At 43.2% G+C, this 21848-nt stretch overlaps 1 protein-coding gene across 4 annotated transcripts in view; it reads left to right on the forward strand.

The window, feature by feature from the left end:
• Positions 1–21848, forward strand: part of GPAT3 (glycerol-3-phosphate acyltransferase 3) — a 108084-nt gene that overhangs the window by 65115 nt on the left and 21121 nt on the right. For all 4 annotated transcript variants that reach the window (XM_051819585.3, XM_089303114.1, XM_002716971.6 and 1 more), the window contains exon 4: positions 20063–20333. In XM_051819585.3, the coding sequence (XP_051675545.1) occupies positions 20063–20333 (271 nt within the window). The remainder of the gene's footprint in view (positions 1–20062; positions 20334–21848) is intronic.

Genomic DNA, 21848 nt, shown 5'->3' on the forward strand with positions numbered 1-21848 from the left:
ACTCTCGCTCTTTTTTGTCACTGTGCCTTTCAAATAAATAAATCTTAAAAGAAAAAACTCCCTTGTTACAAAACAAAAGATTGTTAGGAACCTAGAGCAAGCTAGTGGGTACATTATTCAGAGATATTTTACAAAAAGGAGACACAATTGAGAATTTGGGGAGAGATAAGAATTATATATGATAAAGCTTTTTTTTAAGCTGTTTTTATTTTTTCAATAGTACCTTGCTGGGTTGGTTGGTAATATAGTCTCTATAAAAATTCTAAGTCTCAGGCCGGCGCCGTGGCTCAATAGGCTAATCCTCCACCTTGCGGCGCCGGCACACCGGGTTCTAGTCCCGGTCGGGGCGCCGGATTCTGTCCCGGTTGCCCCTCTTCCAGGCCAGCTCTCTGCTATGGCCAGGGAGTGCAGTGGAGGATGGCCCAGGTGCTTGGGCCCTGCACCCCATGGGAGACCAGGAAAAGCACCTGGATCCTGGCTCCTGCCATCGGATCAGCGCGGTGCGCCGGCTGCAGCGGCGGCCATTGGAGGGTAAACCAACGGCAAAAGGAAGACCTTTCTCTCTCTGTCTCTCCTCTCACTGTCCACTCTGCCTGTCAAAAAAAAAAAAAAAAAAAAAAAAAAAAAAAAAAAAAAAAAAAAAAAAAAAAAAATTCTAAGTCTCTACTTTTTAGTAGCATCAGAAGTCTCTGCTGTGGCCATTTGCTTTGTAGACAGAGCAGGAGAGCTGTTTATCTCATCAGTTCCTTAATTCTGCCTGCAGACAGCAACTGCCTTTCAGTTCTCTCCCTTGCCTTTCCCCCTCCATCCCCCAAGGCTCTTGGGACTTCATAAAGTTCCCAAACAAACAAGAAGGTGAGGCAGAACAGGTGCTGAAGCCTGCTTGGTACCCAGAGGGCCGGGGAGAGTGATGGTTCTGGTGCTGTGTTTGGGAGAAGAGGCTCTTGGGGAAAGGAGAGAGCACGCTGGACTTGTGCTTAAACAGATCTTTTTCTTGGGTTGGGGAGGGAAGGAGCCAGTGATGTCTGCATGTTCTGGGGGTGGGCCAAACCCCGACGCAAGGACCTTCCCATGGCAACCTTAGGACAGTGTGAGCAGAGCTCTGCTCAGTACCTGTTCCACTCCCTTTTCTAGGCCAGGTGCCAGGATTTCCTGCTTTTCTTCCCCAAAGCTCTGCTTTCCCCAAAGATTGGAATGGCTAGAGAAGAACTTTGATTTCTGGGATACTCAGTTTCCTGAAGGTTCCCAGAGGAACTTGTGGGCCCCTATGTCTCCTGTGGTTTTGGGGGGACAATTGGAAAGCCCGAGCAGGAGGAAAGAATGAGGCATGGTCTGGTTTTCATCCTTGTGGGTCTCGGAATGGCTTGGTCTTATCTCCCAGCTTTGGTGTGGAGTGCTGGGCAGCCTGTATCTGCCTATTGCAGCTGGGAAATGGAAGTGGACAAATTTTGTAGGTGAGATATATTGGCCCATTTCCATGTAAATACATGGAAAAAAGCACTGCATGCAGAGGATAGCAACTTGGAGGAACATGGGCTGAAGGCCTCTATAAAAAGTTAACATGTGCCAGCGCCGCGACTCACTAGGCTAATCCTCCACCTAGCGGCGCCGGCACACTGGGTTCTAGTCCTGGTCGGGGCACCGGATTCTGTCCTGGTTGCCCCTCTTCCAGGCCAGCTCTCTGCTGTGGCCAGGGAGTGCAGTGGAGGATGGCCCAAGTGCTTGGGCCCTGCACCCCATGGGAGACCAGGAGAAGCACCTGGCTCCTGCTATCAGATCAGCGCGGTGTGCTGGCCGCAGCATGCCAGCCGTGGCGGCCATTGGAGGGTGAACCAACGACAAAAGGAAGACCTTTCTCTCTCTCTCTCTCTCTCTCTCTCACTGTCCACTCTGCCTGTCAAAAAAAAAAAAAAAAAAAAAGTTAACGTTTTAGAGACAGTGCATATACCAAGCAGATGACACCCAGATTATCAGAGAAAGCAGCACTCTGTGTCTGCACCGTGATGGTGGCCGTGCAGTGGTTTCTGGTGTCCCTTTACAAGCAGTGCCATTCTCTTGGGTTAAGAATGTGAAAATTGATAATGAATTCCAGAGATCACCCCTTTAGAAAAAATAAAAGGGGTAGGCATTTGGCTTAGTGGTTAAGATGTTGATTAAGAGGCCTGTATCCCACATTGGAGTACCTGGGTTAGGTTCCCATCTTTGGCTCTCAGTTCCAGCTTCCTGCTAATATGCACCTGGGAGGCAGCAGTAATGGCTCAAGTCTCCCTGCAACTCATGTGGGAGACTTCGGTTGAGTTCCTGACTCATCCCACTCGTGGCCCTTGTGGGTGTTTGGGAAGTAAATTAAGGGATAAGAGCTCTCTCTGTTTGTCTGACTCGCTCTCTCTGCCTCTCAAATGAATTTAGAACATAAAATAAAACGAGAGACTAAGGCTGGACTGGACATGGAGTATAGGCTTTGGCCATGTATAATTAATATCATTCACCTGCATGGTAGAATATGTAAAGTCAAGTCTTTGCAAACGGTAAGTGCATGTTCCTTTCTCCCAAGCTTAATGTGTTTTTTGTTTATTAGGTTGTTATCTGTTAGTGTGTCATTCATATCCCTTCCTGTTCCTGCCTCTGCAATGACGTTGGCATAAATCTGCTCAAACAAGTTCACATCCTCATGTTCATTGACATACTTGTGTAAATCCGTGAGTGTTCTTGCCCAAGTTCAGGCCAATCCCCATGATCTCTTCAGAAACAGACATCAAGAGTGTGATTCCAGACTCCCAGCGTGCGACAGTGTTCAGTCTCTTACGTCAGTGGTAGTCCATACAGTGAATATGTGTCCAGGCTTGCTAACCTATAGGGCAGTGTGTATATCAGGGCTTGTACACAAGGAGAGACCAGCGTTTTGCCATCAATGCAGCTTTTAAAAAAAGAAAAAAATTCTATTGATTTTTCTCTTTTTACTTTTTGGGGTTAAGTACAAAAAACAAAGCAAAGCAAACAGACAAAAACAGGGAAGCATTGCCTGGCCACTCCACCCTTACCCACACAGGACAGGCTACTCATTGTGTTCTTCAGTCTAAGCCTGATTTAATCTGAGAAATCGAGAAAGGTTTTGCAGGTTAAGACAATCCCTGCATTGTAATTTATGGAGTTGGTGGTTCATGAGCTCAAGGAAACAAGAAAGGACGAAATGGAGCTCTGCCAGTGTGAAAAACTTAGCATGATTTTACGAAAAGAGGCCTCAGGTGGAAGAAAACATGAGCAGGGCCGATGTGGTGGTGCAGCAGGTTAAGCCACTGTCTGTGATGCTGGCATTCCATGGGTACCAGTTTGTGTCTTGGTTGCTCCACTTCTGATCAAGCTTCCTACTAATGCACCTGGGAAAGCAGTGCAAGATGGCCTAAGTACCTCGGCCCCTGCACTCATGTGGGAGACTTGGATGAAGTTCCTGGCTCCTGGCTTTAGCCCAGCCCAGCCCTGGCTGTTGTGGCCATTTGGTGAGTGAACCAGAAGATGGAAGATCGATCTCTCTCTCTGTCTCTCTCCCTCTGTCTCTCTCCCTCTCTCTCCTTGTCTCTGTCATTTTGCCTTTCAAATAAATAAGTAAATATTAAAAAGCAAGCAAGAAAATATAAGCAAAGGCAGGAGGAGGGTAGGAGAGCATAGGAAAGACCAGATGCCCAATAACTGAGTAGTCGGTTGGAGCTGGGATGAGTGAAGGTGAGTTTGGAGGTAGAAAGAGGTGAGGTTGGACAGTCAGATCCTAAAAGGCTTTGAATGAATGTCAGGCTAAGACACTAATTCCTTAGATGAAATGATCCCAAAATTTCGAGAGGACAAATCTGGAAGTTTTGTGGCAGGAGAATTCAACAGGAAGAAGGTAGAGGAAGTGGTAAAAGGAAGGGTGTGGACAGGAAGCTGTTGTAGAACTCAGTGAGGCTTAAACCCCTGCAGTGGGCTTGACGGGGTGCATGCCTTGGGGGGGCAAGTCAGGACTGCAGATGCACATTTGTAAGTTATTTGTGGCTGGTGGCATTTAAAATGAACTCACAGACTAGATCATAGAAAAGAAGCAGGAAGAGATAAATGAACTAGACAGGGATCAACCAGAAAGATATTTAAGAGCAGAGCAGAAGGAGAGAGTTCTAGCTGTGTTTTCTTTCTTTCCTCATTGTTTGGTTCACTGGTACGCTTTGAGGCTGTATTTTTCTTCCAAGAGTAATAGAAGTTGTCTATCAACTCTTTGTCAGAAATAGAAACCTTGAATATCTTATCTCTAAAGCATGATTTGTGTGACTGCATAGACATGAGGATGAGGTGGGGGATTCTTTTTTTTTTTTTTTGAAGATTTATTTATTTGAAAGGTAGAGTTGGGAGAGAGAAAGAAAGAAACCATCTGCTGGTTTACTCCCCAAATGGCCCCAACGGCTGGAGCTGGGGTGGTCTGAAGCCAGGAGCCAGGAGCTTCTTCCTGGTCTCCCCTATGTAGGTGCCTGGGCCTAACGACTTGGACCATCTTCCACAGCATTTTCAGATGCATTAGCATGGAGCTGGATTGGAAATAGAGCTGCTGGAACTTGAACTGGTGCCCATTTGGGACGGTAGCACTGCAGGCAGCGGCTTTACCCACTACCCCACAGTGCCAGCCCCTAAGTGGCGTAGTCTAAGTTACTTCTAAAGCTAAGACAGAATTTAACTTTTTAAATTTTTGCATAAGTAATGAATGTCCATGGTTCAGAAATCATAATAATTTAAAAACTTAGTGTTTTGATGAAGTACCTCCCACCCTTACTGAAGACCTCTGCTATGTGTTAGTTTCTTAGGTCTCTCTCATGCTGGTACAAACATGTGGTTGTAATACCAGTGTTTATTATTTTTTTTGCCTAGGTAACATCAAACATGATGTACAATAAACACTGAATCTTGTGTTTTACACTTAGACCCTGTAAACCTTTCCACTTTATTGCTTAGTGGTTTCTTTTTTTAGAAAATAGCCACAAGGAATTTCATTATATGAACACAAATGGTTCTTTTAACCTGTAGATGCACACCTTTTGGTGTTAATGCTACAACAGATATTTCTAGAACAGGAATTCCTACAAATAGGATTGCTCTGTGCAAGAGCATTTGTTATTTTGATTGATATTGTCAGTTGCCCCTCCGAAGGGTCATCCACCACAAGGAATGGGTGCAGGGGCTTGTCTCCCCACAGCTTTCTCAAGGGTACATATCTATGTCACACTTTGCACTGGTGCCCATCTGATAGGTTGTCTTAATTTGTCTTTCTGTTGTGAAGAGTGTGATTTTGCACACAGTTTTATGTTTATGGCCAGTGTATTTCCTTTTCTGGGAACTGTCATGTCTTCTGAGCGTTTTCCTAGCAGGCTGCTCTGTTGATTTTTCCTGTACTACAATGATTAGCTTTGCTCTGTACTGAGACATGAATCTTTCTTTTATTTATTCCCTTTGTTTAGCATCCTTTTTACTGTGTAGATATTTTTCATTTTTATGTAGTCCAATTTATCAGTATTTTATTTTTATAGCTTTTGGATTTCGAGTCTTTTGGTAGATAACATTCTCTTTCTGACAAGTTTTAGGGGAATTCTCCAGTTTTCTTTGATTGCTCCTGGGATTTTATTTTAAAAACTAAGTGCGTATTTGTTAATTTTCGTCTATGTGAAAGGCAGAGTCACACACACGCATACACACAGAGAAAATGAGAGAAACAGAGAGAGAGAGGTAGAAAGATTGTCTTCATCTGCCGGTGTACTCCCTGAATGCCTGCAACAGTCACCGCGCTGATCCGAAGCCAGGAGCCAGGTGCTTCTCCTGGTCTTCCATGGGGTGCAGGGCCCAAGCACTTGGGCCATCCTCCACTGCACTCCCGGTCCACAGCAGAGAGCTGGCCTGGAAGAGGTGCAACCGGGACAGAACCCGGTGCCCCGACCGGGACTGGAACCCCTGGGGCCGGTGCTGCAGGCGGAGGATTAACCTATTGAGCCACGGCGCCAGCCAGTTTTATTTTTTATATTTGGATCTTTGATGTGTGTGTTCTGGTATGTTTGTTCAGATAGCTATCCAGTTGTCTCGACACTTTTTTTAAAAATTAGATTTACTTATTTGAAAGGCAGAGTGACAGAAAGAAAAGATAGAGACAGAGAGAAACCTTCAATCTACTGGTTCATTCCCCTTATAGTCGCAACAGCCAGTTCTGGGCCAAGCTGAAGCTGGGAACCAGGAACTCCTTCCCTGCCTCCCACGTGGGTAGCAGGGACCCAAACACTTGGGCCATTTTCCACTGCCTTCCCAGGAACATTAGGGAGTGGTGTCAGAAGCAGAGTAGCGAGGACTCAAACTGGCACTCTGATATGGGTTGCTTGCACCATAAGCGACCACTTACTTAACTTGCTGCACCACAATGCTGGCTCCTTATTTTTCTTATATGCTAGTTTCATATTATCTTAATTATTAGCATTTTAATAGATTGCTTTAATGCCTATTAGGAATAGTTGTTCTTGCTGCCTTTCCTGTTGTTGTTTGCTTATTTTTCTGTGTGCTCTTGAGATTCCACTTCCTACGATCCAAGAAAACGCAGCTCTTTTTATTGGAGTTGTTTGTAAATTGACTGAGGAGGTTTGACATTGTGTTGAGTTGTACTCTCCAAAGAGAGTTGCCTTTCCATTTGTTGACATTTTCTTTTGTGTCTTTGGAGTTGTCTTCAGGTGGATTTTGTACATACCCTCTTAATGTTTACTTTTTGATTGCTATTATAAACAGGGTATATGGTATTAGTAAGGTAGAAGGATATAAAGTTAATAAGAAGTCTCAAACTGTATGTGGTTTCTCTGGAGATTTCCTTTTTTTTTTTTTTAAAGATACACAATTATTTTATCATCATAGTTTTGCCACTTTTACTCACCTTTGGTTTGTATCTTGTTTCTTTTAAATTTTATGCTTCATTTTTTTGGCCTTCCCATTGGGATGGGCTTTGTTGCTCTCAGTGTCTTCCCAGTAGGGATCATGTTGCCTTTGATGTATTTTCCATCTCACATTAGGTACTTGTTGCTTCTGGTTTTGTTATTTTACTTTATTATTTTTTAAAGATTTATTTATTTATTTATTTGAAATGCAGAGTGACACACAGAGCCGAGATCTTTCTTCTGCTGGTTCATTTCTCAAATGGTTGCAACAGCCAGGGCTGTACCAGGCTGAAACCAGGAGCCTAGAACTCTATCTGGGTCTCCCACATGGGTGCAGGGCTATCTCCTGCTGATGCCAACGTTGCAGGCAGCTGCTTAACCGCCTGTACCACAGTGCTAGCCCCTGGCTTTATTATTTTCAATCAAGGAAGAATGTCGACTTTTTCATGCTTTGTGAAAGCAACTCGATTGGTGAGTATGTGTTTTTCCCCTTAGGCCTATTAAGATGCATTACTTTAATAGCTTCTTAAATATTTGAGCCATCTTTTCATTTATTGAATAAACATTTAAACATTGCCGGGATGTCTCCACGGTGCCAGAAACCGTCTGCCAAAATCAGAGCCAGGAGATTTGCAGTTGATGTTTATATTTGAGATCAGTGTGTTACCTGTCCATCTTCTTTCCTTTCCCCCTTCCTTCTCAGCTTAAAGGTTTGGTAGAATTATCTGGGGTGGGGGTGGGGGAGTCTAGGTCTGGTGCTTGTTGCTTGGTCCGTGGTGGGTATGGTGGTTTTTTTTTTTTTGTTCTCCACAATGTTATTTCGTCTGTGCAAATAGCTTTCTGTAGAGTGCTCATCACTTGGTGTTAGTAAAGTTTTGTTGTTTTTAGTAGAAAGCTATCCATTTTCCCAGATATTTATTGAATTAATTTACATAGGGCTTTGTGTAGAGTTGTTATGATTTTTATTATTTTTATTTATGTTTTTTCCTTTATAAAATTTAAAAAAATATTTGAAAGGAAGAGTTACACACACACACAGAGAGAGAGAGAGAGAGAGAGAGATCTTCTATCCACTGGTTTACTCCCCGAGAGTCCATAAACAGCAAGGGCTGCCCAGGAGCTTTATCTGGGTCTCCCTTGTGGGTGTAGGGACTCAAACACTTGGGCCAACTACCCCTGCTTTTCCCAGGCCATTAAGCAGGAAGCTAGATCAGAACTGGAGCAGTTGAGACACAAACTGGTGCCCAAATGGGATGCCGGTGTCTGAGGCGGTGGCTTTACCTGCTGCATCACAATGCCAGACCCTCCTTTATAATTTTTTATTTTGCATTATATGTGGGCTTTAGTCCCTGCTCCTGGTTTATTTTTCTTAACTAGATTTAGTGGGTGTCTGGAAGTGTTCAAAGTAAACTTTACCCTGTTACATGTAAAAAAAAGTTGATTACAGCTCTTAAATGTGCTAAGTGATGTGACATGGGGAAGTATGGATAGTTTCATAACTTCAATGCTTTCTTAGAAAACAGGCAATCATGATTGAGTCATCACGATTGAGTGGTGCTTAGGAAAGCCATGAGAAGTGCACTGAGTTTGAGCGTGTTTCCTGTATGTGAGAGGTCATGACAGTTGTACTGATTCCACCCCCCTCTTTTCTCCTTATGGGACTATGATATGGCATGTCACAATCCTCTTCTGAATCAGTACTGATGCTACAAGAGACCTGTGGAAATCTGAATTACCTAACCAGCAGCAACCTCTCTAACTGGAACCTTGCTAATGCAACTGTCAAATAAGTCTTAATAATAGGTGAAGTTAAGCAGAGACATATTGATGTGGTCTGTGACTGAAGATTCTAACGCTTAGGATAATAAGCTGCTTCTCTCATCTTAAATATTTCTCTTTCTCTCTCTCTCTTTTTTTTTAAAGATTTGTTTGTTTATTTGAAATGCAAAGTTACAGAGAGGGAGAAATCAAAGATTTTCTATCACTGGTTCACTCCCCCAAATGGCCACAATGGCTGGAGCTGATTGGAAGCCAGCAGCTAGGAGCTTTTGCCAGCTCTCCCATGTGGGTGCAGGGGCCCAGGGACTTGGGCCATCTTCTATTGCTTCCCCAGGCCATAAGCAGAGCGCTGGATCAGAAGTGGAGCAGCCAGGACTCTAACTGGCACCAGTATGGGATGCCAGCACTGCAGGCGGCAGCTTTACCCACTACACCACAGTGCCAGCCTCAAATATTTCTCTTTCTAAACCATCTTAATTCGAGTATGTGCTACGTATGCTACCAAAGCAAGCACAAAATCATCTCAACTTGTGAGGTGTTGAATGGTTTAACATACATCTTTTTTGTCAACAAAATGATCATGTGATTCAGAGGTAGGAACAAATTTTGCCAGCCTTTGGCTGGGGCAAAGGGCAATACTGTTGCCTGCTTTAATAAGCAATGTGAGGTGAGCACCACAAAATTAGATGTAGAAGCTGCTTGGAAGGGCCTGTGCAGGAATGGACCCTGACACTTAGCCTCATTAGCTTCATGATCAATCTTTGGCTTGGGACCTTGAGGTCAAACCTGGAGTTGTCATGGCTGAAAATACGGCTGGGTTACTGAGAGAGAGCGAGAGAGAGAGAGCGAGAGAGACTGTTTTTTGTGCCAACAATAATACAATAAACTAGGGGTGATTACGCTTTGTAAACTTTGTTTCATCTGGAAGAAATGACAAATGCTGCTTCTGCCTTGAAGTGGACTGAGGAAGTAAGACTACTGTGGGGACATCTGTGCACTGACATTTTACAGAGCTGTGAATTGGACAGAGCCGCTTCCTCAGACAACAGAGACCTGGCTGAACTATAGAACAGAGGGCTGGTTTCGTGGACCTAGGGTTGTTTTTTTTTTTTGGTGGGGGCAGCTGCTTATTGGAAGGTATCACCAAGAGGAAATCAGATGTGTTCTAGGCTGGAAATATGGCTTCCTTAGTAAGAAAAATAAAGGGAGACCGAGAAGGATGATCAAATGTAGGTGGATTCATGACAAATGTATGACCAGGTTATGTTCATTGGTGCGGGGGGAGGGGGACAGCGGCGGCATATAAGTATCCTGTATCAGTGAATTTCCTTTTCTCCCCTCAAAGATAGAAGCAATACTAGGAAGACTTACTGCTTAGGGCTTTCTGTTGAACAAAGAAGAGCTGGGGATGACATGGAGTTAATGAGCTTACATAATTGGGGTTCGTCAAGAGGGCAAGTGTTGGACACATTGACATGGAACTTGGGATTTTAAGCTATGAGGAAGTATTTGGTTTTGGAGTCACAGACTTCGTTGCAAACCCGGGTTCTGTTCCTTATTCTCTGTGGCCCTGGGCAAGCTACTCAATTCTTCTGAGCCTTAGTTTCCTCATGTTGTAACATGGGGCTGATACATAATACCTTCCAAGATTATGAAGATTTAGCAAACAGCTTGGCACCAGAAAGCATTCAGTAATGTCAGTTACCCCCTCGTTTAGGAAGAAAAATTTTAAAATCATAGTGGAAGGGGTAGATATGATTGCCAGAGCCACTAATTGAGATTCTAGCTGTTTATTTTTTGAAAGACAGAGGGAGAAAGAGAGAGAGGGAGAGCCAGAGAGCTAGCAAGCTAGCTTGCTTCCACCTGCTGGTTTACTTCCCTAGTGTCTGTAACGGTTCAGGTTGAGCCTGGCTGAAGCCTGGAGCTGGGAACTCAATCCAGATTTCCCACAGGGCTCTGGCAGGGACTCAAGTGACTTGAGCCATCACCTGCTGTCTTCTAAGGTGCACATGAGCAGGAAGCTGGATTCAGGAATAGAGCCAAGACTTGAACTCCTGCTCTCCAGTATGGGATGCAGGCATCACAGGCGGCATCTTAGCCACTGTGCCGAATGCTTGTCCCCTGCTGGATGAGTTTTTACATATTCTGGTAGTTACCATCAAGGTGAAGAACATATGCACATATTAAAATGTGCTCCAGTTGTTGCCCAGAATGTCTTTTATCCCTTGGTCATGTACTTCTATTCTGATTTCTGTCATTGTCATTTAGTTCTTCCTATTTTTGTGACTTTTTGTCCCCCAAATCATGTCATATTGATTAGTGAGCTCTTACCATGTTGCATGAATCAGCATTTTTTTAAGTAATCACTGTGAGGTATTCCTTTATACAAACCCCAGTAATTTGTCCATTACCATTTTGTCTGGCGTTTGCGCTATTTACAGTTTCTAGCCTGTAATCAAGCTGCTGTGAGCACGGTTGTACAGATATTCTTGTGACTATCTGGATTGTAGGGTAAGCAAGCCTGTGTTTGACTTGATTAGAAATTGCTAACTGCTGTTCCCAAGTAGTTGTCCACTCTCTGCAGAAATGGCGGAGTTTCACTGGTTCCATGGGTTCTCCAGCACTTGGTATTTTTGGCCTTTAAAATTTTGGCTATTGGGACCGGCACTGTGGCGTAGTTGGTAAAGCTGCCACCTGCAGTGCTGGCATCCCATATGGTGTGAGTTCGAGTCCTGGCTACTCTGCTTCCAATCCAGCTCTCTGCTTTGGGCTGGGAAAGCAGTAGAAGATGGCCCAAGTCCTTGGGCCCCTGCACCTGCGTGGGAGACCTGGAGGAAGCTCTTGGTTCCTGGCTTCAGACTGACGCAGCTCCTGTTGTTGCTACCATCTGGGAAGTGAACCAGCAGATCTCTCTCTGTCTCTACCTCTCTGTAACTCTGCCTTTGAAATAAATAAATAAATCTTAAAAAAAAATTAAGTTTTTAGGGAAAGGGGAAGGTGTTGATAATCAGAAGCACAAAGGAGTTGCTATGAAATAAGCATCGCCAAATTGCTGATGTCCTGGGAACTTTGGACGTGTATATCTAGAGCTTAGGCTGGTGCTGGTATGGGCTGAATGATTGTGAAAGGTGGCAGAAGGTGGGCTAGAAACCTGTGCAGTTAGTTGACTGTGCAGTTGGTGCAGTATTTAACATGTTAATATACGTGGCTATAAGTGGTGATTAATAACTAGAAGACCTGGGTGGAGATCGGTGGTATGTTTCAGGGATCCATCCTGAGTAGGAGAGAGATCTTTCTAGCCTTTAACTACATCCAAGTGATGGCTTGAGCGTGGGCCATTCCTTTTTCTTGGTATTGCGTATTTCTCTTCTTTAATCCAGTGCACTGGTCCATCTCCTTTCACCACTCGGTTGGTCATTGTAACTGCTTCACCTGGGGCTCTTCCATCAGGCCAACAACAGTTGTGGGCCAGGCTGCAAGTTTGGGTTGCTAGGGAGGGATGTAGGCTTGGTTTCCTTGCCAAGGCTGTGAGCCCCTAGAGGAACTTCTCATACCAGGAAAAGGAAGCATGAGCAGTAGCTGGAACTGGGGTAGGGAAACTCCTCCTTGCGCAAATGCTCAGTAATTGGAGGAGGAATTAGAAGTGTAGCATTCACAGACGAGAGTAACATCAGAAAGGTACAACTTCATGCATTTTCCAAAGTGAACTTCCTTGTCCAGCCCTCATCAAGATCAAGAAATAGAACTTCACTGGGGTCCCTGATACACCCTCTGAGTCACTATGGGATCAGGGACTGTATTTCTGACAATGCCAAACAAGGTTTAATTTAAAATTTTCCCACAGAAACATGGTTAGGTGAGTTGTTCTATTCCATTTTTACTTATTACTATATAGTTGCCTTTTTTTAACTTATTTTTATTTATTTATTTTTAAAAATACTTATTTACTTGAGAGGTAGAGTTGCAGACAGAAAGGGAGAGACAGAGAGAGGTCCTCCATCCGCTAATTCACTGCCCAAATGGTCACAACGGCCAGAGCTTTTGCCAGTCTGAAGCCAGGAGCCTGGAGTCTAACCTGGAGCCCTCCACATGGATACAGAGGCCCAAGAATCCAGACCATCTTCTGCTGCTTTCCCAGGCAATAGCAGAGACTGGATCGGAAGAGGAGCAGCTGGGACTTGAACTGACACCCATATGGAATGCTAGCACTGCAGATTGAGGCCTAGCCCACTATACCACAGCTCTGGCCTCTCTTTTTTTTTAATTTTTAAAATATTTCTTTATTTGAAAGGCAGAGTTCACTCCCTAAATGGACACAATGGCCAGGTCCGGTTCAGGCTGAAGCCAGAAGCCCAGAACTCTAATGTAGGTCTCCCATGTGGGTGCAGGGGCCCAAGCACATCTTCTGCCACTTTCCCAGGCACATTAACAGGGAGCTAGGTCTGAAGCAGAGCAACCTGGACTTTAACAGGTACTCAGATATGGGATGCTGGTGTTGCAAGTGGCAGCTTAGCCTGCTGCACCATGACACCTGCTCCATATATATTTTTGAGTTGGTTAAGTTTATGATTGAGTAGAGTTCTTGGTAAAATTGACTTGTTCAGACAGGGTTTCCATGAGACAGTATATTCTGAACACTGAGCTTCTGACTTTTGGAGAATAGACATTGGTAGGTTAAGGGTCCTCTGTATATATAAGCTACTAAAGTTTTTTGGGCTTATAATAGACTTTGATTTCCCTCCTTCCCTCCCTCCCTTTCTTCCTTCCTTCCTCTCCCCGCCCCCAACCTTTCTTGGTCTTCTTGGTCTCTCTCTCCCCCTCACCTTTTTTTGCTTGAGGAGCAGAGACAGAGTTCTGAACTGCTGGTTCACCCTCTAATTGCCTGTGATGGTTGGGACTGGGCCAGAGTTGGAGCCAGACGTAGGAACTCAATCCAGGTCTCCCATGTGGGTGCAGGGCCCAAGCCCTAGGGCCATCCTCTACTGCTTTCCCAGGCCATAGCAGAGAGCTGGATCGGAAGAGGAGCCTCTGGAACATGAACCAGTGCACATACGGGATGCCAGGGCTGCAGGTGGAGGCTTAGCCTACTACGCCACAGCACCAGCCCTACCTACAATTAGTGGACATTAAAACTGTGATTTATAAATGGACAGTTACTCCAAGAGTTCACTTAACTAACTTAGAGTTAATTATGTTTGAGATGGTTTTAACTTCTGTCTCCATTTCCACAGACCTTTCCTTTCTGGTATTATTTATGTGCAAGGCACAGGGGCACAGGGCAGCTTGTGCAATTAATGTCTTGCATTAGATGGAAAGATAATTTTAATTTTATTTTCATCCGAGCACAGACCGTGTTGGCTTGGCCAAAGCATTTGCCGGAAGGACAAAGTTCAAATGTTTATGACTTTACTCTTTTTCAACTTACTTGTGAAATAAAAAGAAAAATCTGCCCCCCTACCCCTAGTATCAGGGATTTATCAGTTAAAAACTGGGTTGCTTTGATGGATCATTAATTTATTAAAATACCTGGGTTGTCTTATTGACATTAAAACTGAAACAAGCATTGTTATCTGTTCTGGTTAATCTGGTATGTGTTTATATCTGTATTCTGAGATGATCTAGTCTGTTCAAGAACATTTTTTTTTTTTGGTGCCAAAAGAAATATTTTTCTTTTCTAATCTGTAATTTGAAGCTTGATCTGTGGTGAGTGTTCCTTATATTTTGATGAATTGAATATTTTTTCCAGCTAGCAATTCTGACGCTCAGTCCTTAGTACACCTCAGGGAGGAAGTCATAGTATGGTCTCAGCAGTGTTTCTTTGGATACCTAAATTCTATAGTCCTACCCCTTGTCACATGTTGTGTATCTAATAGTGGAGAACCTGTAGGTAGTGGCTGCTCTGGAGTACAGATGTTTATCTTAGGAACAGCTGAGTTCTGCATAACATATGTACTCACCACCTAGTTTACCAAAGAAAAATTATGGAAGCAATGCATTCCCCTGAGTATCCTTCCGGATCCCATTACTCTGCCACCCCTTGGAACTACTGTACTGATTTAGATACTTATTTTTATGCACGTTTTTCCTACTTCTCCTACACAGATATGTCTCCAGTATATACTATTTTTTGTATTGCATTAGTCAAACTCTATATAAAACATATTTGTCTTTCACATATTATTCTTTGTTCATTCTGATGTTTGAGAATTATCTAGGTTCTAGTTAATTTCTTTTAACCTTGGATAGTTAGAGTGTGTGTGTGTGTGTGTGTCTCCATTTGTCTGGTCTCTGTTTAATGGATCTTCCACTGTTTCCACTATTTTCCTATCACAGATAATGTGGCTAAGTATTCCTATACTACATATAATGTATTTTTTTAAAGATGTATTTGTTTATTTGAAAGGCAGAGTTACAGAGAGAGGGAAGGAGAGACAGAGAGATCTTCCATCTGCTGGTTTCCCAAATGGTCACCATAACCAGCTGGGCCAGGCTGGAGCCAGGAGCCAGGAGCCTGGAGCCTTATCCTGTTCTCCCACATGAGTACAGGTGCCCAGGGACTTGGGCCATCTTCCACTGCTTTCCCAGGTGCATTATTAGGAAGGATCTGGATCGGAAGTAGAGTAGCCAGGACTCCAACTGATGCTCATATGGGATGCCGGTACTGTAGTCAGTATCTTTAACTCACTGTGCCACAGCGCTGACCCCTATGTACAATGTATTAACATATTTACTTGTGTACAGTTTTTTTTTTTTTTTTTTTTGACAGGCAGAGTGGACAGTGAGAGAGAGAGACAGAGAAAAAGGTCTTCCTTTTCCTTTGGTTCACCCCCCAATGGCCGCTGTGGCCGGCGCACTGCGGCCGGCGCACCGCGCTGATCCGAAGCCAGGAGCCAGGTGCTTCTCCTGGTCTCTCATGGGGTGCAGGGCCCAAGGTCTTGGGACATCTTCCACTGCCTTCTCAGGCCATAGCAGAGAGCTGGACTGGAAGAGGAGTGACCGGGACAGAACTGGTGCCCCGACCAGGACTAGAACCCAGTGTGCCGGCGCCGCAGGCAGAGGATTAGCCTAGTGAGCCGCGGCGCCGGCCCTTGTGTACAATTTTTATGAATTTCTCTAGAAGATAATGAAAAAGCTTTTCTTTAAGTTGGAATGTTAAGTAATCATTGTGGAAGAAATGAAGGAATGAGAAATATCATTTTAAAAGATTCATAGTGCCAGTCCATTGAGGCAATCATCAGTAGGTGTGAGACCATCTGAATATCCAAAGTTGTAAATCCTAAATACTTAATGGGAGTATATATTTATTTATATAGTCTCAGATATCTTGCATTTATAGAAACCTGTTGCTTACAAATTTTTACTAATCATAAAGAGAAAAATGGTGGCCTTACATTGGGAGACTTGGAGGTACCACCTTAAATCGAGTGATTAAAGTTAACAGACCTCTGATCATGGGTTTTGCTGATAGCCTGTGCCTCCTGACCTGAGGCAGTTAGAGAAGGATACAGCATTATGTTTGTAGTACTAATCTCCAAAGTGTGAACCTGCATCCAAAAGAAACTCAAAGAAAAGATACTCCACAGAGTAAATGGCATGTGCTTTTTATTTATTTTATTTTTTTTTTATTTTTATTTTTTTGACAGGCAGAGTGGACAGTGAGAGAGAGAGAGAAAGGTCTTCCTTTTCCATTGGTTCACCCCCCAATGGCTGCTGTGGCCAGCGCACCGCGCTGATCCGAAGCCAGGAGCCAGGTGCTTCTCCTGGTCTCCCATGCAGGTGCAGGGCCCAAGGACTTTGGGCTATCTTCCACTGCACTCCCGGGCCACAGCAGAGAGCTGGACTGGAAGAGGAGCGACCGGGACAGAATCCGGCGCCTCGACCGGGACTAGAACCTGAGGTACCGGCGCCGCAGGCGCAGGATTAGCTTAGTGACCCGCGGCGCCGGCCGGCATGTGCTTTTTAAAGGTCAACATTTGAGCAACCTTACCATATTTAAGGAGACAAAAAAAAAAAAAAAAAAAAAAAAAAAAAAAAAAAAAAAAGACTTGATAAGTGAATGTAAGATGTGATCCTGAATTGAATGTGGGCCAGAAAAAAATTTCTGTGAAGAATATTATGGGCACAGTTGTCAAAATTAGAGTGAGGATTGTAGATTAGACATTTGTATTGTGTTCATGTCAACCTCTCTGATGTTGACAGTTGTACTGTGATCAAGTAAGGGAATCACTGTGTCTTAAGGAAATGATATGCTGACATATCTGGGATCTGGACCTTGTATCTGTGATGCATTTTGAGTGGTTCAGAAAATGTATCTTTTAAAATTTAAGATATAGAACAATAAAACAGTGTGGCAGAAGGTAGGCAATTAATAAATCTGGGTGAAACCATCTATTTTTTGCAGCTTTCCTGTAGTAGATTTGAAGTTTTTTTTTTGTTTGTTTTTGTTTTTTTGTTTTTTTTTTGTTTTTTTTTTTTTTTTAAAGGTCTTCCTGAGTTATACTTAGGAGTAGAATTGCTGGGCCTTGGGCTCTGAGTCTTTGAATTTACCAGACAGTGCCAAATTGTTTTCCAATATATGGCTCTACTGATTGTATTCCCATTGTTCTACATCTTCACCAATAGTTAATATATCAGGTTTAAAATTCTTATTAATCTTATGGGTAGCAGGTAGTATCTAAAGTGGTTTTAGTTTGCATTTCTCTTATTGGTGGCAGGTTGAACATCTTTTTGAATGTTTAGTCATTAAGATTTACTCTTATGAACTGCTTGCTATATTCTTGGCTATTTTTTTTTTTTTACTGACTTCTCTTTCTTACTTGCTTGTATATCTTAATATATTTTGAAAATTAATCATTTGTCAATTAGATGTATTGCAGTTACCCACATGTTTTTGAAAGATGCTTGACCAAAATATAAAATTGAGTATGTTTTATGTGAGTTACACAGAGTTAACTAGGCCAGAGGGCAGAGAAAATATTGCACATCAAGTGTGTAAGGGCCCGGGGACAGCTGCTTGCTGTTTATAGATCTCTTCTCTCTTGGCTCAGCCAAATAATATGAGGCAATTTGAACTTGCCTTCTTTACCCTGGCCCTTCTGAAAGGTTATTTTTACAACAGCTGTTCACTGTCTCTAGTGCATTTCATTCAGAGATTTATGGAATAGTTTGTTCTTCCTTGCCTTCTAGACTTAAAATTCTCCTTACTTGTATTGCTACATAATGAAACTCTTGCACTGCTAATTATACTTGGTTTGAGTAACCTGCTCTGAGTGCTACTACTGTGCCTATAGGGCAAGGGGGTAATTCAGTGGGTACAATATCTTGGGTCATCCACTAATACTAATTAAACTCTACAGAGTGAAGAATTAACCCACTTAGATTTGACTATCAAGTAAGATAACCTAATGATCATTCAACAAAAGAGAGTTCAAAGAAATCTCAAACCCAAAAATCACAGGATATTAGCCCTGTAAGGAAACCAAATGTTCCTAGTCTTTCAGGTCATAGAAGGACTCTGATCCTGGCACTGTGACTGTCCCCAGCAGAATTCACTTCCCATTCTAGGCCGTCTTTCCATTCTCCTCCAGTGACTCGTGCTGGTATTCCTAAACAAAACCCCAAAACTGAAAGATTGCAGCTCTTTCTGTTGATGCTCATGACCAGTTCTCCGGGGCATAGAAGATTCAGTACTCTCTGCTTTCCTCATTGATTTCCAAGTAGCTTGGAAAATGAGGAAATCAAAGGGGAACTTTTTTCAGAGAATTTCACATTTTAATCTTTACCATCGAGAGAGAATATTTTTCTTTGTAGCTTTATGTAGGCAGTACGTTCCTTTGTGAATTTGCGCAACCCAGAGGAAGCGATGGATGGGTAGTCATCACTGTGTATGTGTAGTTACTCTTTACTCTTTGAAGACCTTGTCACTTGTTATTCCTATTTAGTAGTTAGAACTAAGTGGTAGTAGTCACTTTTCAATTTATAAAAATTTCACTGCTTTTAAAAAAATCTTTGAGTCTTTTTAATGGAAAATAGATATCTGCATAGAAAGAAAACTAATCCTGTTGCTGAGGGATAACCACTTACTGTTTTCTAATTGATGTTTTTCATATGTATGTATATTTCATAGTTAACCTACAATTTCAAAGTCTTTTTTAATTTGATGTTAGAGTATTATTAATGGATGCATTAGCTCTCATTGCCTGGATCAGTTAAAATGAAGAATGCTGCAGTGAACACCCTAGCCTGCATTTCTGATTATTTTTCTGGGATTGGAATTATTGATCATCAATGAATCTATTTGTAGTCTTTTCATGCCAAACTGATTTTGACAAGTTGCTTCTAATTCCATACTCAGATAAACTGCATATGAATGATCACCCATATCATTTCCATCATTGAACTCTTATCATTAACCAAAAATGTTGTCAATTTGATAATGTAAAATCTAATCAGCTAATGCACATTTCTTTGATTACTAGTGAGAGAGTTTTGATATATTTATTAAGTATATTGCTTCTATGAATTTAGCTTATGAACTTTGCCTACTTTTTTGATAGGACTTTGGGTTTGGATTTGTTTCATTAAATAATTTTTGTGTATTAAAAACATTTGTGGGCTGGTGCCGCGCGGCTCACTAGGCTAATCCTCCGCCTTGCGGCGCCGGCACACTGGGTTCTAGTCCCGGTCAGGGCGCCGGATTCTGTCCCGGTTGCCCCTCTTCCAGGCCAGCTCTCTGCTGTGGCCAGGGAGTGCAGTGGAGGATGGCCCAAGTACTTGGGCCCTGCACCCACATGGGAGACCAGGATAAGTACCTGGCTCCTGCCATCGGATCAGCGTGGTACGCCGGCCACAGCACGCCGCCCGCAGCGGCAATTGGAGGGTGAACCAACGGAAAAGGAAGACTTTCTCTCTGTCTCTCTCTCTCTCACTGTCCACTCTGCCTGTCAAAAAAAAAAAAAAAAAATGTGGTTCATATCCTCCATTTGCTTGCTTTTTGACTGGTTTTGATTAAGGGAGGACAGAAGTCTATTTTTATACAGTCGAGCTATAAGTGGGGAGCATTTGTTTTATAAGTTCTTTGGCTACTGCTATGTAGGAAGGGAATCCAAACGACAGAGGTACCAAGATCCAGAAGTCCTCCATAATTCATTAGAATCATTGAGTGGAGGCCATTTTGTACAGACTCAGTGATTTCACCTCTTTCCCCTCCACAATTGCTTGTCTCTTGTTTCTGAATTCTGCTTGGAAACACCTATTACATTTATTTCCTTGTTTTTTATGTTCTACACAGTTAAAGTTGCTCTGTTGGTCCATTGTTGCTCTGTCCTATAGCATTTTCTCATGTCCTGATCCTTTCTTTTAAGGTATTATCCAAAGAGATGAGTCACCCATGGAGAAAGGGCTCTCTGGTCTGCGAGGAAGGGACTTTGAGCTCTCTGATGTGTTTTATTTCTCCAAGAAGGGGTTGGAAGCCATTGTGGAAGATGAAGTGACCCAGAGGTTCTCCTCAGAGGAGCTAGTGTCATGGAATCTCCTCACAAGAACCAACATAAATTTCCAGTACATCAGCCTGCGACTCACTATGGTGTGGGTGCTGGGTGTCTTAGTACGCTATTGTGTCCTACTGCCTCTGAGGTAAGGCACCTGCCTGATAATGTCATGTTGTAATTGGTTCAGCTTCCTTCTTAAATCATGTTTGTAATGCCCGCACAAGAGTGTTGTGGTACTAATTCTACCCCCTTCCAGCTAGGAAACACCACCACCTCTGCAGGAATATTTGAGCTATCCATTCTCCTTTCATGTTTTTTTTTTGGCCCAAGTGATTAGATACATTTAGAATCTGTATCTCCCAATTCACTTTACAATTACAGTAATAGATAATTTGAAAATGGATCAAAAAGGGAAGTTAGGAAAAAAGGAGAGATGTCTTACAGTATTGAGCTCATTAGAGGGTCAGCCCAACTCCAACAGCTGACCAGAAGCCATAGCTTCTCTTTGCGGGTCTGCAGCAGGTCATGGCTTCACAGGAGAGAAACTATGCCTGAGAGTAGTTGCTGCATGGAGAGGACCATTCAGAAGCGCCAGTTTGTTTCATTAAGACACTCACTTCTGTTAAATGTTCTCCATCTGGATCCTCTTGTGCCTCTGAGCTTGAGTGCTGCCCATACAGAGGCCACCTCAAGCCCAGTTTACTGGGAGCGCAGTGCACAACCTGAGTGCATGACACGGGGCAGAGGGATGAAGCTGCAGGTGGTCAAGACCTGTAAATTTAGCCTGGGGTGGCAGGGAATAGGCATGTGTGCCAGCCTCAACAGTGCCATGATCCTCTGGCTTTATTTTCCTGGCCGTGACCCTGGCATCCTCAACAGAGCTTTCCAGGCAGTTGCTACCAGTCAGCTAAAATTGGCACTTGGATTGAAACTGGTTAACATCCCTAGGGTGCCCAGTGCTTGCCTCATTCAGATGAATGACAAGTGAAAGCATTGCTTAAGTATAGGCAAATGCAGATCTCCAAAAAGTTCTTTCTCTTTTCTTATGCTCATATTGCCAGTGTTTTGACATTAAGGCAGCTATGTGTTTTGGGAATAATTTCAGCTGTGATGCCAAAGTGAAATTCAAGGTTTCATATCCACTTTTGCTTGAACCTTAGGCCAGTGCTCCCAAAGTAAGGTTCACGCACCCTGGAGATTTATGAGATTATCTATTGCTGTGTAGGAAGGAAGGATTAGGGCTTTTATTAAAAACTTCTGTTTACAATTACACCTTCTGTTTAATCTGTTTTTATTCTTAAAAAGAATGGATGGGGCTGGCATTGTGGCCTAACTGGTAAAGCCACCGAACCAGTATCCCGTATGGGCGCTGGTTCGAGTCTCAGCTGCTCCATTTCCAATCCAGCTCCCTGCTAATGCACCAGGGAAAGCAGCAGAAGATGTTCCAAGTGTCTGGGACCCTGCTGTCACGTGGGATCTATTTTATTTATTTGAAAGGCAGAGTTACTGAGAGAGACACAAAGAAAGATCTTCCATCTTCTGGTTCACTCTCCAAATGGCCAGAATGGCTGGGGCTGAGCCAGACTGAAGCCAGGAGTTAGGAGCTTCTTCCAGATCTCCCACGTACAGTGATGTAAGTACTTGGGCCATCTTCTGCTGC

This window comes from Oryctolagus cuniculus, chromosome 8 (genome assembly GCF_051225735.1).
Source record: "Oryctolagus cuniculus isolate XC-2025 breed Fujian yellow rabbit chromosome 8, ASM5122573v1, whole genome shotgun sequence".
Lineage (NCBI taxonomy): Eukaryota > Metazoa > Chordata > Mammalia > Lagomorpha > Leporidae > Oryctolagus > Oryctolagus cuniculus.